Genomic DNA, 16,177 nt, shown 5'->3' on the forward strand with positions numbered 1-16,177 from the left:
TCACGAAAAAATATTGGGGCAAGTGTTCCTTATCCTATATTGATTATATTTCATGATTCCATACTCATTTACATCATGAATCCGTGAATTTATGGAAGAAAAATTAAGATTTTTGTAAAATCTTCCAAAAATAAAAATTTAAGATTTGGAGGTCGAGTTGTTATCGTATTTTGGTAAAATTAGTATGGGTGGACTCGTAATTGAATGGGTTATCGGATTTTATAAGTTTCGCCGGATTCCGAGATGTGGGCCCCACAGGCAAATTTTGAGTTAATTTCGAATTTTAATAAAAATATAATATTTTTTTATGAAATTGATTACTATAATTTTTGTTGACTGTATCGAATTAATTATAACTAGATACGAGTCGATCGGAGTCGAAAAATCGAGGAAAAAGCATAATACTTGGTTAAATTGGAGCAAGTCGAGGTAAGTGACTTGTCTAACCTTGTGTGGGGAAATTTCCCATAGAATTGATATTAATGTGATTATTGAAATATGTTGAAAGTCGTGTACACGAGGTGACGAGTGTGTACACGGGCTAAATATAAAAGATTATATTTTTAAATTGTGTAGATCATTGTTGCGCATTTATTAAATTATTTTATCTTAGTTATATTCTTCATCATTGATCTGTGATATATATTTTAAATTTGTTTGCCTTTTTCCTGCTAATTGTTTTACCTGTTTAATTAAAATTTGATTTCTTTCATACTGTGCATTATTTGAAGGTTGATTTTTTTTAATTAAAAATTATTAATATAAAATATTTGACATTTTTAATTTTGATATTGAAGCAACGTATTAAAAATTTGGAATATTATTTTCCTGAATTATTTATTCTTAAATATTTTCGTGAGATTTGTTTTCGTGGAAAATTAAAATATTGGGCATTTGAGGTGCAAATTGTGATATATTGTGATATTGATACGCATGCGGTGAGATAAGGGTGGCTTGATACGCGTGGCTAGTAGGGGTGACTACTAGAAGTCATGCGGTGTGATAAGGGTGGCTAAAACACGGGATGCTATTTCCCGAAAAAAATATTTTCTTTAAATAAATTGTGAAGGCTCCCGCGGTGATATAAGGAAATGAGATATTGTGAAATTATTTATAATTTGGGACTACGAGGCGGTACCTCGGTAGTGCCCTTGTTAATATTGATTTATAGCCATAGTTGCCTTCGATTAATTGTTGTGATTTTCATAAAGTTGAAGGAAATTCTGTTTTGATTCCACGAGATATTATTTGCAATTATTTGGTGTCATTAAATGGGACATACTATTTGATTCATTTCCAGTGTCATTTTATTTTACTATATTGTTAAACATTTTACCATTCCATTATTATATTCCAGTAGTGCCTCACCTGACCTCGTCACTACTCTACCGAGGTTAGGCTTGACACTTACTGGGTACTGCTGTGGTATACTCATACTATGCTTCTGTAAATCTTTTTGTGCAGATCCAGGTACATCTTACCAGCCTAGACATCAGTGAGTTACCTGTGTACGGAGACTTCGAGGTATATCTGCCAGCGTCCGCAGACTCTGGAGTCCCCTTCTATCATTTTATGTTACTTCCTTATTTTTTATTTAGACCTTGATATATAGAGACATTGAGAATAAATTCTTATAAGCTTGTGATTTATTTCTACCGAGTTTTGGGAGTTGAAATTGTTTGAATTGTAGTTTATTTATTTAAGATATTTATTATTATTCTGCATTGTTAGGCTTACCTAGTTTTAGAGATTAGGTGCCATCACGACATCCTACGGAGGGAATTTGGGGTCGTGACACCTACGCACACATAAATTTTCTTGATAGTGTTGAAGTACTTCAAAAATTTCCTGGGGTGTTACATTCTCCCCGCTTAGGATCATTCGCCCTCAAACACATAATATAACTTATCTCTTCCTTTGCAAATCTCAATCCTCCAAATTTTACTAACTCCCAAATTTTTCAAAAAATTTCGGCAGAGTCTCCCCTGTAATTGGGCCTATCCACCTGCCAGAGTAACACTAAAACAACTCCTACCAACACTTCAACAACCCAACACAATACCACAAAGTATATATCAATAACACCAATCTCAGCATTACAAGCATTGCATTATCATAATGATATCAGGACATGAAGCACATCATATGGATGCTCATCACCACATCTCTGGTTTTAAAAGTTGTTCATAATTAATTCCAGCGTCATCAATTAATCTCATATTAACCACCACCTCATTTGAATTTTCACAACACTTACAACAAAATGTGAGGCATGAGGACCTCATGATTGCTTACTCAAATTAATGAGTCACATTTAGAAGAAATGGTTAATTTTTTTCATGTAGTGTTTTTTATTAATATCCAATGACTATCTATATTTACCGAGAAAGTTTAAAATTTAAGATTATTTATATATAATCCAAATAACTTCAATATTTGACATGATTAGTGTCCGCGAATCCGCGTGAATGTTAATACTAGTGAAAATGAAACTGACAATCAACTAATTTCTACAAGAATATGTCCTTTCTATATTCCTATTCTTTGACAACTTACCACATCCCTAGTCCCTATACCCCAGTACTCGCCTATCTAAACAAAGAAAAACCAATCGAAAGAAAATCTAACATAAAAGAATGAATGAAGAGGAAACCAAGAAAAAAAAACAAAAGGAGCAAATAAGCAATCAATATGACAAAACCAACCCATCAAAATTCTCGTATCATACGTAAAAAGTAGATAACTTGCTTGCAGTAAATTTCGCGAGAGATGCTTCTTATTTTTGAAAAAGAACTATTCCAAGAAAGTTTGTAGTTTTCAAGTGATTTTAAGTTTCATCTCCTAACTACTATACGTAATATCTAACTCTACCTTATTTCTTTGATTTTTAACATAACAAAATATAGTGCTTTTGAGTTTTACTTAGTACAACATGATTTAAATAGGGACTGATGTATCAAAGATTTTACAGTGAATTGTTTTCTAAAGATAATGTAAGGCATAACATGGAGACCATTTAGAAGAAGGATCTATAGAAAATAAGGACCCCTAATTGTACTGCAGCTTTCGCTGTTAAAAATTTTCAAATCACCTAGAATTTGCTGTATTTTTTCCCCAACTAATTAATAATAGAATAAATGTTGCTAATGAGTCAATCACATGACAAGAAAGATGCCATCTAATATACTTGACCAGAAAATTATTGAAAGAGGTTCTAGTGAAATTTAAACCAACTCTTCTCACATGAAATTATTATAGCTCAAACAGAAAGAGTGATGAAAACATTTCACGAACTTAAATCCAAGTCACCAAAAATTATTTCAACATTCATTACCAGTTCAAATAGAAAACGATATGGTGCAATGCATCTTCCAGATAGATAGCAACATGCCAAAAACAATCAGGAAAAAAAAAAGTACATACAAAATTATTATAGATATAATTCGACTGCATGAGAAGAAAGTTTGTTCTATGAAGAAAGTACAAGAATGTAGGAACAACATCCACATATTATTATCGACAAAAGAATCAACATAAAGAAGCTACCTAAAATAGAAATATTAATTCGTGACACAATATTAACCAAAAGCTTTCTGGTACTGATGTTCTTCATCTTGTCATCATCCTTGAAGAAGAACTTTTTCTTGGGGCCTGAACTTGTGTTGTTCTGGTTTAGCAATTGACAATATTCAATAAAACGATATCCAATAATATTATTGGGTTAAGTGAAGGGGAATATGTAAAATTGGAATCGAAAAGGATCATAAAACCTTTCAATTTCAAGAAAATCATTTAAAGGCAAGACATACGATACATTTGAAAGAGTACGTAAATGAAAGTTTAATGGGTTATTAAGTATGCAGAATTTAATGGACAAGTAAATATGCAAAATGGAAGAAAGATGGCAGCGAAATTTCTTTCAAGAAAATACATAGAATTAAGGGGTAGGTCAATATACAAAATGGACGAAAAACAACAACGTAACTTCTTCGAGTATGCCATAATTGGAAAAAAGGAAGAAAGGAAAAATGCCAAAAAAGGAGATTAAAGAAAATTACATTTGCTGGGCTTAGAGGTATGCCACACATCTCTACCATTCCCAACTTTATATTTATATATAGATATATAGATATAGATAGATTATATCTTATGTTATTTGGTAAAGGCATAACAGGAAAAGCAAACAAGCAAAAATGATAAAGTAAAAGCTACAAAGAGAGGGGAAAATTATTCACGTACCAAAAGGAAGAAAAAAAAGGGGAAGTGAAACAACCAACTAAAACCAAGTATAGGAGAAAAATTCATATTAAAATGTGCATTAAAAGAGAGAGGCTATTTTGAAATAGTCCTTTCTAGATGTGGCAAAATCAACATATTTTAAATAATTTATTCAACTAGCTTACTTATAAAACTGTTAGGTTATGATTTAATTGTCAAGTTGACCCCCCACGAATTGAATTCAAAATAGCTCGTCAAATTATGTCAAAATAAGATAACATGACGTGCAAAATGCAACTCAAACCCAAATTATAAATTATCAAATTTGGACATTAGGAATTATTTAAAAATACATTAGGTTTCACATTTTTTTTCCAAAAGCAAAATAGGTTGGATCATTGAATTGAACCATTTTGATCCATCCAAATTCGACCTAATCCATAATTTTGGAACCTTTTCTTTCCATTTTCACGTTTATGGGTCAGAATATCAAATTGTCATTTTGGCTTCTACTACAGTTTCATTAAATTTTTATTGAAAATATTTTTTTATATATATTTAGTGTGATATAACAATAATAAAAACTGATAACAGGCCTTTATGTATTTTTTAAGTATATTATTATATATATGGATAGGGGAAGAAAAAAGAAGAAGAATTATAAAGTCATCACTCACAAAGTAAAACTCAAATAGCTAATAAATTGAGTTACTACTTATTTTCAATAGGGAATTGAGGAAAACCAACCCTCCGTATATTATTTCTTCTCTTTTTTCCTTCTTCCCTTTTCTTGTCTTTAAAGTTTAAACCCTCACAGCACAAAACCCAGAAAGGAGAAAGGAAAGAAGGGGAAAAACGATGGCACATCATTTGCCAGCCTTAAACCCTCCCAAAACCCTAAACCCTAACCTTCACTCTATCAGTAAACCAATCTTCTCATTCTCACAAACAGCATCTCGAAAATTTTTGAAATTCAAGAAATACCCATCAGTCACTTCATCCACTATGTCCAGCCAACAGCAAAACCCACTACCCCATATAGCGTTAACCGACAATGACCACAAGGAAGAAGTCATGAACGCTATCAAAACTTCAATATCTAATTGCCTCTCTGAAACCCATCTTGATTTAACTGTACCTGCACTCAAGTCCAAAATCAGAGGCAAGGTAATAAATATTAATACTTGTATTTTTCTCTTTTAGTTAGAAGAATGTAACAGATAAATATGTAGGGTGCTGGAACTTTGTCCAAAAGTTTAAATGCATAGTTTTGATAAATGGATTTTATCTTCTTGATGAAACGTCGACGACTTTATCCCAAATTTATATGCGTAGTTTTGAAGGGAGTATGTTTTATTCACGGATGTATATATGACAAATTGCATGTGTGTATGAACATTATAGATGTATATGATGGAGGGATTATCTTTTAGTGTTTCTATTTAATGTTTTTTCTCTGTTAGCTAGCAGCGTGTGACAGATAAATATGTGGGATGCTGGAACATTGTCCCGAAGTGTTAATGCATAGTTTTGCTAAAAGGGATTTTATTTTCTTAATGGGACTTCATCAAAAAATATATGTTCATAGTAGTGAAATGTGATTTTTTTTCGAATGCACATATGACAAATTTCATGCGCTTTGAAGGTTAGAGATATATATGATGGAGGGGATTACCTTGTAATGGTGACAACAGATAGGCAAAGTGCATTTGACAGAATTCTTGCTTCCATCCCCTTCAAAGGCCAGGTAAAGTTTTTTTATTATTCCCGTTACAAGGTAGCTTATGTGAAGAATGTATTGATATTATTCAATTAGTAATAAGTATAATATGATCACTATCTTCAATATTTAACGTAGTTACACTCTGGGTATGCAGGTCCTTAATGAGACAAGTTTATGGTGGTTTAATAAGACTCAACATATTACTCCTAATGCAGTGGTATCGGTGCCTGATCGGAATGTAACTATTGCGAGGAAGTGTTCGGTTTTCCCTGTTGAGTTTGTTGGTGAGTTTCTACCTTATAGTGTTATTATCTGCAAAATTAGTTCACTGTTCGACCAATATATAATGAGCTTTATGTGTGGTTAGGTTCCTTACTACTACATGTAGTGAGGCAATTGTTGAAGTCAGCCAAATTATCAGTTTGTGTTATATTTTCTGGACCTGCATGTTTAGAAACAATGGAAGTTAACTCTCTTTGTTATTCTCAATCTGGGCACTTCTTGCTCTATGATGCTTATATGTTTAGTCGCAAAATTCTCCTTTTATTGCTTTACAAGCTTAACATGGTTTACCGAACTCCCACCCCCACCCCACCCCCACCGGGGGGAGGATGTAGAGGTTAAGGTATGGGTTCAAATAGCTTTTGCTCGAACTTTGTATGTGTTAGAAAATTTACTAAATAAGTGCAATATATTGATTTCGAACCTATTAAATCAAATGTTGTGTTAGAATTCCATACTCGAACCTATAAAGTTCAAATCCTGGATTTGCCTTTGACCCGCACCTCCCAATAAGGAGAAAAGAGGTAAAACAAAGAACAAATTTGACATAGTTTAGAGAACATAATAGTTGGACTATCATATGATTTCTCACTGTGAGGAAAATGCTGAAGGACTAGCTACGTGTTTGAATCTCGCTCTGGATCACATATGAGCCACTACTATAGCTATCCTACCATCCTCAGCATTTCCTTTCTCCTCTTTGGGAGGAAGGGTGCTAACTGAAGGTAAGTCTTTGCAATTTGTGCAATTGAAATTCTTTTAGATGTCAATTTGAAGCATCCTTAGCGCTTGGAAGGGACCTAATCAATGGTGAGTCTTTGTATTTATTAGATAGTTATATATATATAAGTAATAGTTATATATATATATATATATATATATAAGTATGTCTAGTCCCACATGGAATAGGAGTAATATGTACTATGTAGAGTATAGTTATAAATAAAACTTCTTGTATTATATTGTGAATATACATCAGTAATATTCTTTTCCCGTGCTACTTCTTAGTAATTAATGCCATTGAAAATCTTTTAGATGTCATTTTAAATATGTAAGCTCAAAACCTCCTAATAAGCATCTGATTTTTATGCTTCCATTTTATTTTTGACAAGTATGCTTTCAAGTTTTCAACTGTGTCTTTTAGTGGAATTAAAAATAAATGATAACTTCTCAAAGCTTTTTGTATTAGGTTACTAGGTCCTTGCATCTACTTCTCATGTTAGTTTATGTTTGTTGGTGACTGTCTTGTTATTGTACATCAACAAAGCCGTGACTTCAGATATTAACATTATCTTCTTTTTCTAGTAAGAGGGTATGTTACTGGAAGCACTGATACATCACTCTGGACAGTCTACAATAAAGGGCTTCGGAATTATTGCGGCAACAGCCTTCCAGATGGTGTGGTTTGTATAAATGCATGAATGCCACCATTTTCATTTAGCTTTTTGTCTTCTTCTTTTTATTTGTTTCCTTGATTTTTGTTCTTATGGTCAAGATGAACGTGTTTTACAGGCTTGGTGAAAAATCAAAAGCTTCAAGAAAATATACTCACTCCAACGACTAAAGCAGCAGATCATGATGTTCCTGTAACACCAGACGAGGTCTGTATTTTAACTCTCCTTTTTTCTTTTACTTCTTACTTCTCTACCAGTCTTTCTTTATTTCTATTTACTATTTTATAAAAGAATGAGCTAATTTCTTAAAAGTTGATGAGAATTAGCATAAGATATAATGGATGAATTATGAAAAAATGACTAGCTGGACGCGTTCTTGAAAGATTATATTTCCATCTTTCTGTTTTGCATCTTGGTATTTTGGTGGTATTTGTCAGAATCTGGTTGGTCGCTTTGGTATTATAGGCAGATTTTCTAGCTTTTTGAGCATTTTCATGCCAAAGCCTGGGGATTTTGATATCTGTCATAACACAGAATAAATGTTGATTTGGAAGTGAGAATGACACTTTATCTGCAATATATTTGGCCGACAAGCTAAAACTTATAGTAGACAATAGATGATAATACTACTAGATTTTTCTCTTGTTGCACATTTGTTGTCTTTACCAAATTGCTGAACTTTGTTGTAAGCAAAGATGGCTTAAGTGTCCTGAGCAATTTAAACTGCAGATAGTTCAACGTGGGCTTATGACTCAAGCTGATTATGACGAAGTGAGTAGGAAGGCGATTAGCTTATTTGAGTTTGGCCAGGTAATCAGTTTATATTATGTTTATCAATTATTTTACTTGGTATTCTTACCATGCTTCTTTTTGTTAATACCAGTCTCTTTCACTCAAATTCGCTGAACCAATAATGGCATGATCTCACTTCAATATCATCCCTGTTCCTTAATTTCAAGCTTTCATGATGTTTCTTATCAAATGGCTTTAGTTTGTGCTGTGCAATAGGTTAATGATTGTGGAGACCAAAGCTTTTCTTCCTTTTTTCTTAGTTAATTTTCCACAGTGACGATCTTGGAATTTCGAAGTTCCATTCTGTATGGACAAAGAAGTAGCATGCCTCTTTGTTATTATAAAAAAATGTGGCATGCCCCATAGTCGACATTTATTATTATACATAGATAGTTAAATCAATTCTCATACATAATTTGCTTTGGAACTTTTCACAAGTTTTAATCTATTTCCCATAAGTTTTTATATTTTAATCTATTTTGGAATATTCTTCTTATTTTTAAAAGTATTGAAACTTAAAAAGTTCGTTGGGCTAACGCCCATATCATGATAGGCAAAATACCTGCCCTGCTCCTTAACCTTTTAAAACACTAATGGTTAGAGTTTCTGATGTATATATTGTCTTAGCTGTAGAATGCAGTTAGACAATATTATAGGCATAAATATGCCTTGCTGTTCAGTTGTCTTCACTAACCTTCACATTGCAGTGTGTAGCATTAGATCATGGTCTGATATTGGTGGACACCAAATATGAATTTGGAAAGGGAGCTGATGGTAAAATTTATTTGATTGATGAGGTAAGCGATAGTTTCCTTGTGCCTCTTTGACAATGATTCTACTTTTCTCAGTTAAGGCCTCATCATCTGCTTCCTACTTTTAGGTGCATACACCTGACTCAAGCAGATATTGGATTGCTCATTCTTATCAGGAACGCTTTCAGAGTGGTCTTGAGCCTGAAAATATTGACAAGGTTTCTTACATGATTGAAACTTAATCAGTATCTCTTGCATACATGCTCATGCATTAATCTTTACTGGATTAGGAAAGTAGAAAATATAATTATACTTATTCTTTGATGTTCCCAGTTAGCTTATGAGTTTCGAGTATGTTGTCTCTTCCAAGATGCTGACATTTACTACAATATTTGACTAGGAATTCTTGAGGCTGTGGTTCAAAAATCATTGCAACCCATATGAGGATGAGGTACTCTGTAGGAAATGGGCATTTTATTTCCTCTTGTTTCCTTGGTATTCAGATAACACTCGTATTCGAACTACACTAATCCAAAGTAATCAATTTTCCTGCTTAGGTCTTGCCTGATGCTCCAGAAGAACTTGTTTCTGAATTAGCTTGGCGGTATGGTTCCATGTCTTTTCATGTTATCACTTCAGAGGCAATGCCTCCACTGCTTTTTAGCTAATAAAGCCCTGAAACTTCACTTGGCTGTGATCTACTTGTAGCAAAGGTGTCTTGCGATTATCATTATTCAATGTTTCAGTTATTAGTGCTGATTTCCACCTTACTAACAGATACATTTTCCTGTTCGAGACGATAACAAATTCAAGATTCGAGATGCCTGGGACAAAGGTAAAGCTGAGTAGAAAACAATTATTTATTGGATGAATACAGCAGTTTACTGAAACTTGTTCTTCATGCAGGAGCCAGTTCATGATCGAATCTCGAGAAACGTTTCACAGGCTTTGTCATCTTTGCAGTAAAATAGCATCAAATAGGAAACATCTTGTACAAGGTTTATGAGGTGGAACTAATATGTTCTGCTGGGACATTTGGGAATAATTTGAAGAACTGTATCTTCCATATAATTTGAAGGATTGTAATGTAAGCTTGATATCGAGGAAGTTAGTCAATGTTGTAATGCTATGTGACGCACATATGACAGACTTATGCATCAGTCCCAAGTAAGTTGGGGTTCATAAATTGACAAGTTTTATCTGCATCCCACCCGTTTTATCTGGGCTTGGGACAGGCAATGTAAGTAAACTCATAGCTCTGCGGTGCGCAAATCTGCTTGCTAGTTTATTTCTGAACACTTTTTGAGTGATGGTCTCAACAATTGTATGCTAATAACCTTATTCAGTGGATCTCAGTTACTTGTATACTTTGCGTGAAGTGAAATTCCGACTCTCAAATTCCAAAAGGTAGAATAAGAGAAGCATGACTGTTAGAAGGGTTCAATCTTATGCTTCTAGTAAATCAAGAAATCTTACAAAATGGTGGAAATTGGTTTAAATTGCAAAAATAAATAAATAATTGTTTTATCTAGAACTTCTAGAGTTTTGGATTTTCATTATCCCTGTTTTTTTTTTTTTTTTCCAATTATCCTTGAGATTTGAGTTATCTTTATAGGCATTCTTGAGATCTGAGATTGGAGCAACGGTAAAGTTATTTACGTGTGACTTATAAGTTATGTATTCGAGCTGTGGAATCAACCACTAATGTTTGAATGTGGTAGTGTACAACTCTTTTTGGACCTTGCGTGAATGTGAGATGTATCGGGTAACTCAATAGTTGGCAGACAATAGTATTTCTCCAAGTGTCACCTTTTGACTTGTAAATGCTTCCAGAAAATGCTTTAAGATAGTATAGTTTTGATGTTTGCTCTTAGCTGTCTAGCGTTTTATACACATGGAGGGAATACGGAAAAATCACTGCACTATGCTACCGTTAACTCTTCAAAAGTAACGAAATTGTGATGGTGGCGTGCTTTGACTTGTCTCACTTGACTAAAAAGAACATATAGAGAGCAGCCTTCAACTTTCTTTATTCGGCTTTGATGTCAAACATTTACGTCTTGTGCCAAAAACATCTAATAGGGGGTAATATAAGAAAAATGATTTCTTATTTTTCAAATGAAAACTCTAATGTATTTTCTTGGACATTCCGAAGATAAAAATAAGAAGAGAACAATAGATTGTGCCAGATGGAATAATCACAAACCTACATGATTATGATTGTAGAAATTGTCATTTTCCGATAAGATTAATAAAGGCCAAGGAAAGTTCTTAATATTAAAAGTCAAAGAACCAATCATCTTGCTGGTATACCTTGACCCGGCAGCAATAAAAATGTATAATTATCAAGATCACTTCACTATTTCACACATAATTACCTCAAAGACTTGTAATATATCAACATTTGGCAGCAGCCTTGGTCCCTTTTGGGTTGCATAGCAAGAATTGTACCTCTATATAACAAGAGAGTTCAGTAGCCTCTGCAAAGCAAGAATCAGCAAATGGCAGGTGAGGGAGTGAAATTGCTTGGATACTGGGCAAGCCCTTATGCTCTAAGGGTTCATTGGGCTCTGAAACTTAAAGGGGTTGAATATGATTACCAAGAAGAAGATCTCCCAAACAAAAGTCCTTTGCTCTTGCAGTATAATCCAGTTCATAAAAAGATTCCGGTTCTGGTTCATAATGGGAAACCTATTGCAGAATCATTAGTCATACTTGAATACATCGACGAGACTTGGAAGCAAAATCCCCTCCTCCCTGAAGATCCTTATGAAAGAGCCAAAGCGCGATTCTGGGCAAAATTTGTTGATGATAAGGCAGGTAATAACTGATGTTCAGATATGAAAGAATCGATTCTTGTCACTAGTTTATCATCTTGCAGCAAATCACTCACTGAAATTTTCATGCTCTTTCCTTCTTTCCAGTGTGTGCCAGGAATCTTTGCTACTTTCTCCAAGGTCGGAGAGGAGCAGCAGAAGATAGTAAAAGAAGCTCGTGAGAACTTGAAACTTTTAGAGGGCGAACTAGACAAGAAACGCTTTTTTGGAGATACGAGGATAGGCTTCATTGATGTTGCATCTGCTTGGATCATTTGTTGGGCTCAGATTGTTGAGGAGATTATTGATATCAAACTTATTGATGCAGAGGAAATGCCTTCACTTGTTGTATGGTTTCAGAATATCCTCGAAGCTGCTCCCATTCTGAAAGAGTGTACACCACCCAAAGACAAATTGTTAGAACATAACAAAGGATTTTACAAGATGTTGGTTGCTTCAGCGTCACCTTGAAAACTAAAATTTGATCACATGGTCGAAGATGTTACTACATATGATTATATGATATGTAATCTTTTAGATGAGTTTGTATGACATTTGAGATTTTGCTTATCAAATATAATTTTGTAGGGAAATAAGGGCCTAAGCATCTATGATTATGATATCATAAGCAAACTTCAACTCCTTAAATTGTCAGGGAGCTTTGCACCTTCAATTCCATATAAATTTGTATGTCTAGAAATCATCTCACTAAGGATAAAAATGAAAATTTGAAGTTGAATTGTTACTAAATATATAAAGGTGTAATTTTTTTGGGATTGAGTGTCGCATAAATTGGGAATAGTAACAAGTTCTCTTACAATGCAACGTAGTAACCTATCTATTGCCCAGGTCTAAGAGTCAACTTCTAAAGAATAATTAAAGTACCACTATGAGTTTTCAGTTCTCACGAAGTAGATATATCTGCGACCTTCAGACTCAATGCAAAATGCCTGAACAGATAACAGAGGTCTCATCATCCACTTCAATTCCATCCTTCTGCATCATATCAAGGATGCCCTGTGGACTTTCTTCTCTTGAGGTTTGCATTCTAAGCAATGACTTGTACACTTGCAAATTAGCAAGACGAAAATGTCTAAGAGTCTTAAGAAACTCCATAGCATTCTCAAAATTTCTAGTTTCTTCGAAATATTCTGCAATGGCAACAACAATACTTGGTGAAGGCCTCCAATCATAACGTTTTAGAGCAGCAAGACCACTTTTCAAGGCATCAATAGCTTTAACCATTTGTTGACTTCTTATCCAGCCCTCCACCAGTATCTCCCAGGTTTTAGAATTTGGACATCCACCTTTCTCCAACGTGCGATAATGTAATGATTCAGCTTTTTCCACTGATCCATTTCTCATGTATCCACCAAGAAGTATGTTGCAGACCCTAATGTCATATGTTCTGCATTGAGACTCCCATTCTGCAAAAATTCTCTCGGCTTCTCTCATGTCGCCAAGCTTCACCAAAGATGACAAGATACACATGTAATTAGCACAAGTCATTTGAGAATTTACTGCTTTAGAAGCTTCCCAGACCCGAAGTACTCCATCTTTGTTATTCAAGGAAGCATACTGTGTAATGAGAAAGAAGTAAGGCCGGTGAGTACTTTTGGATATTTTCTTTTCAGCAATTTTTAGGGCCAAAATTGCCTTGTCCGTCAGTCCTGCTTTCATATAAATATTCGCTAATGTAGATAAAGAGGTCCATCCCACTTCTACATTTTGGTTGCTCTGCATTTCTTTGTATACCATCTCTGCCGATTCAACCCCAGAGAGCTCCCCACATGCGTCCATCCAGAAATTATAGGAGAGAACATTTAGGGATATTCGGTTTTGCTTCATTTGCAAAATGACAGATAATACTTTCTGGTACTGAGATGTGGCCATATAAAGCTTCATCATTTCATTAAATGGATGAGGGCTCAGAGCAAGTCCCAACCTGTTTATCTTTAGCATGAAAGCTTCAGCCTTCTCAGTGGACCTTTCTTTAACACAACAACGAAGAAGAGGGACGGAAGCAGCTTTCCGTATAAAAGTGCTTGTTAAACTGTCAAAATATCTTTCAGCTTCTGTGCTACCATGGTCTTTAACAGTTAATTCCAATCTCATGGCGTAATCGGAAGCTAACATGTGAGATCTGTGTTGAGTTTCCATCCACTTAAGTATCTGCAAATGAAGAAAAATAAAGATATACATTATCGTCTTAATGTATCTTGCTTCATTACATGCACACTCGGATAAAAGGAGGAGAGATTTCAAAAGAAAAGGTTTCGCAATTAAGAAAAGGTTTCACAATTAACAGTTAACGCCAAATCCTTACCAGCACTCCTCTATCAAGTATACAAAGCAAATATTAGCATTATATAATTGTATATAAAATTATAAGCAAACAAGTAGAAAATTCTTTTGTACATATTAGTAGAATGCTCTTTCGAGAAAGTCATGTCTTTATGTATGATTCTCTACTTTATGTCACACATGGTATCCGGGGTTTCCCACCACATCAATAATAATTTTTACCTTCATAAGAAGAAAAGAAAACTAGTAGCACAATATCAATAATATTTGACTAAATAGTAGTATAGAAATCACATAATCAAGCACCCACTTTTAACCCCTCAATTTTACAACAAAAAAGAAGAAGATATTTCTACCACCATCTCAGAAAGGAAACAATTGATTCATTTTATCGACTTAAAAAACCTTATTACAGTATTAATCAAGCACCCATAAGGAAAAAGTTCCTAATTTTTTTTTCAGAAAGAGATACTTTAAATGTATTAGCATTCAAAATACATTCTATGTCCAAATATATCTAGTCTCCAAATGTATAATTTTTATTTCCAAAAGCTTAAAGATTCTATGTCCAAATTGAAGTTTGACTCTCGAGAGTATATGGTTACTAACATTATTAACTTAAGTAACCTCACTAAATCATCACATATTCACGCACCAAGCATATGAAATTCTACAAGTTTTGTTTAATTAAAAAAGGACCTCCAGAGCGGGTTTGAAACGACGTCGTTTCACCAGCTGCCGGGTAATAATCCTGAGCTCGGGTACAGAAACTTTACGGCCTTCGTCCACCCAATTCTGAAGCACACTCCTCGTCGTGTTCACATCTGATGAAACCACCTTCAAAATTCGTTTTTTTAGATCAAACCCACTGGGGTAACTTCTGTTAAACAGCGTCGTTTTGTCGGTTGAGCTTGAGCATGATCGTGACAACGCATATCTCCATGTCCATGAGCTGCCAAAAAAATGTACTTAATTTCCATTTTCAGAATTGAAGAGATTGTACAAACAACAGAAATGGAATAAAGAGAGAAAAGGGTGTTTCGTACCATTGAAATCTTGAAAGATTGAAGCCAACTACCTTGAATAGCATTTTTAGAGCTTTCCTACTTTCACTTCTGACGTTGTGAATAGGCTACTTCTTGTTCCTTTTGAGTGTTTTGTTTGGGTTTTGGGGCGTGTTTTAGCGGAAATCATTTGTTTTTGAAAATCCAGTTTAATCCTCGATGTCTGAAATCTTGTCCATTTCACCCCTTCATTAAATGTGTTAAAACATATAGTATTAAGTTGTAACTGTATGGCAGCATTTGGACATAGATTTGACTGAAACTTAAAAAAGAGTTTTTGAAGTTGGATTGAAAAATAATTTTTTGAAAGTTGAAGTTGTGTTTGGACATGCATTTTATTTGAAGAAAAATTGAAGTTTTGTGAGTGAAAAAAAAAAATTCCCCCAAAAACTGGTTTAGCGCAGTTTTTGGGAACTTGAAATTTTTTAAAATTTTTCCCCCAAAACATGATCATATTTCATAAAAAAAAAAATAATGTTTTCAATCTTTTTTTAAAAAAATGAAGCTAAAATCTATGATCAAACGGGAGCTATAATGTTAATACAAAGTTCCAATTAGAGTTAGTAAACACAATTCAAACCAACTACCAAGCTTGAGCTTAGGTACAATTTGGAATAAAAACACTAATTAAACGGAATTGCAATTCTTTTCATGTTTAAAGTGAAATCAATTACTCCATCCGTCTCAAATTATTTGTCATGTGTTTCTTTTACACATCCCTTAAAAAATATTAATTATAATAGTTTTACTTATTTTACTCTTATACATGTCTTATTGGTATTTGAGCAATCATAATATCACCCCATAATTGAGGTCTTTGTAGTCTTCAACA

The 16,177-nt window shown here is 33.9% G+C and overlaps 3 protein-coding genes across 4 annotated transcripts; 2 read left to right on the forward strand and 1 right to left on the reverse strand.

Moving 5' to 3' along the window:
- Positions 1–4,968: 4,968 nt before the first annotated feature.
- On the forward strand, positions 4,969–10,526 carry LOC104089770 (phosphoribosylaminoimidazole-succinocarboxamide synthase, chloroplastic). The gene is made up of 12 exons (XM_009594737.4): positions 4,969–5,385; positions 5,864–5,965; positions 6,096–6,225; positions 7,529–7,621; positions 7,736–7,824; positions 8,347–8,427; positions 9,117–9,206; positions 9,290–9,379; positions 9,562–9,612; positions 9,719–9,765; positions 9,939–9,996; positions 10,068–10,526. The coding sequence occupies exons 1-12, from the start codon at positions 5,077–5,079 to the stop codon at positions 10,125–10,127; spliced, it is 1,200 nt and encodes a 399-aa protein (XP_009593032.1). The 5' UTR covers positions 4,969–5,076; the 3' UTR covers positions 10,128–10,526.
- Positions 10,527–11,662: 1,136 nt separating this feature from the next.
- Positions 11,663–12,629, forward strand: LOC104089771 (glutathione transferase GST 23-like). Its single transcript, XM_033654456.2, has 2 exons — positions 11,663–11,977; positions 12,086–12,629. The coding sequence occupies exons 1-2, from the start codon at positions 11,663–11,665 to the stop codon at positions 12,446–12,448; spliced, it is 678 nt and encodes a 225-aa protein (XP_033510347.1). The 3' UTR covers positions 12,449–12,629.
- On the reverse strand, positions 12,178–15,480 carry LOC104089772 (pentatricopeptide repeat-containing protein At5g27460). 2 transcript variants are annotated; one of them, XR_011408229.1, is made up of 4 exons: positions 15,328–15,480; positions 14,981–15,233; positions 12,863–14,149; positions 12,178–12,361 (listed from the first exon to the last, which is right to left on the reverse strand). XR_011408229.1 is itself a non-coding variant. In XM_070176611.1 (4 exons), exons 1-3 carry the CDS (start codon positions 15,369–15,371, stop codon positions 12,914–12,916), a joined length of 1,533 nt encoding a protein of 510 aa, XP_070032712.1. In that variant the 5' UTR covers positions 15,372–15,480; the 3' UTR covers positions 12,178–12,361; positions 12,886–12,913. The 2 variants fall into 2 exon arrangements, 1 of the variants encoding a protein (XP_070032712.1); XM_070176611.1 differs by having other exon boundaries at positions 12,886–14,149.
- Positions 15,481–16,177: the final 697 nt, after the last annotated feature.

This window comes from Nicotiana tomentosiformis, chromosome 1, assembly GCF_000390325.3.
Source record: "Nicotiana tomentosiformis chromosome 1, ASM39032v3, whole genome shotgun sequence".
In the NCBI taxonomy this organism is placed as follows: Eukaryota; Viridiplantae; Streptophyta; class Magnoliopsida; order Solanales; family Solanaceae; genus Nicotiana; species Nicotiana tomentosiformis.

Coding starts and splice junctions, on each gene's coding strand:
- LOC104089770 (XM_009594737.4), top strand. CDS start 5,077: ATGGCACATCATTTGCCAGCCTTAAACCCTCCCAAAACCCTAAACCCT. Junction 7,825..8,346: donor TTCCTGTAACACCAGACGAG/GTCTGTATTTTA, acceptor TTTAAACTGCAG/ATAGTTCAACGTGGGCTTAT. Junction 9,380..9,561: donor AGCCTGAAAATATTGACAAG/GTTTCTTACATG, acceptor ATATTTGACTAG/GAATTCTTGAGGCTGTGGTT.
- LOC104089771 (XM_033654456.2), top strand. CDS start 11,663: ATGGCAGGTGAGGGAGTGAAATTGCTTGGATACTGGGCAAGCCCTTAT. Junction 11,978..12,085: donor CAAAATTTGTTGATGATAAG/GCAGGTAATAAC, acceptor CCTTCTTTCCAG/TGTGTGCCAGGAATCTTTGC.
- LOC104089772 (XM_070176611.1), bottom strand. CDS start 15,371: ATGCTATTCAAGGTAGTTGGCTTCAATCTTTCAAGATTTCAATG. Junction 15,234..15,327: donor AATCTTTCAAGATTTCAATG/GTACGAAACACC, acceptor TTTTTTTGGCAG/CTCATGGACATGGAGATATG. Junction 14,150..14,980: donor GTTTCAAACCCGCTCTGGAG/GTCCTTTTTTAA, acceptor CTTCATTTGCAG/ATACTTAAGTGGATGGAAAC.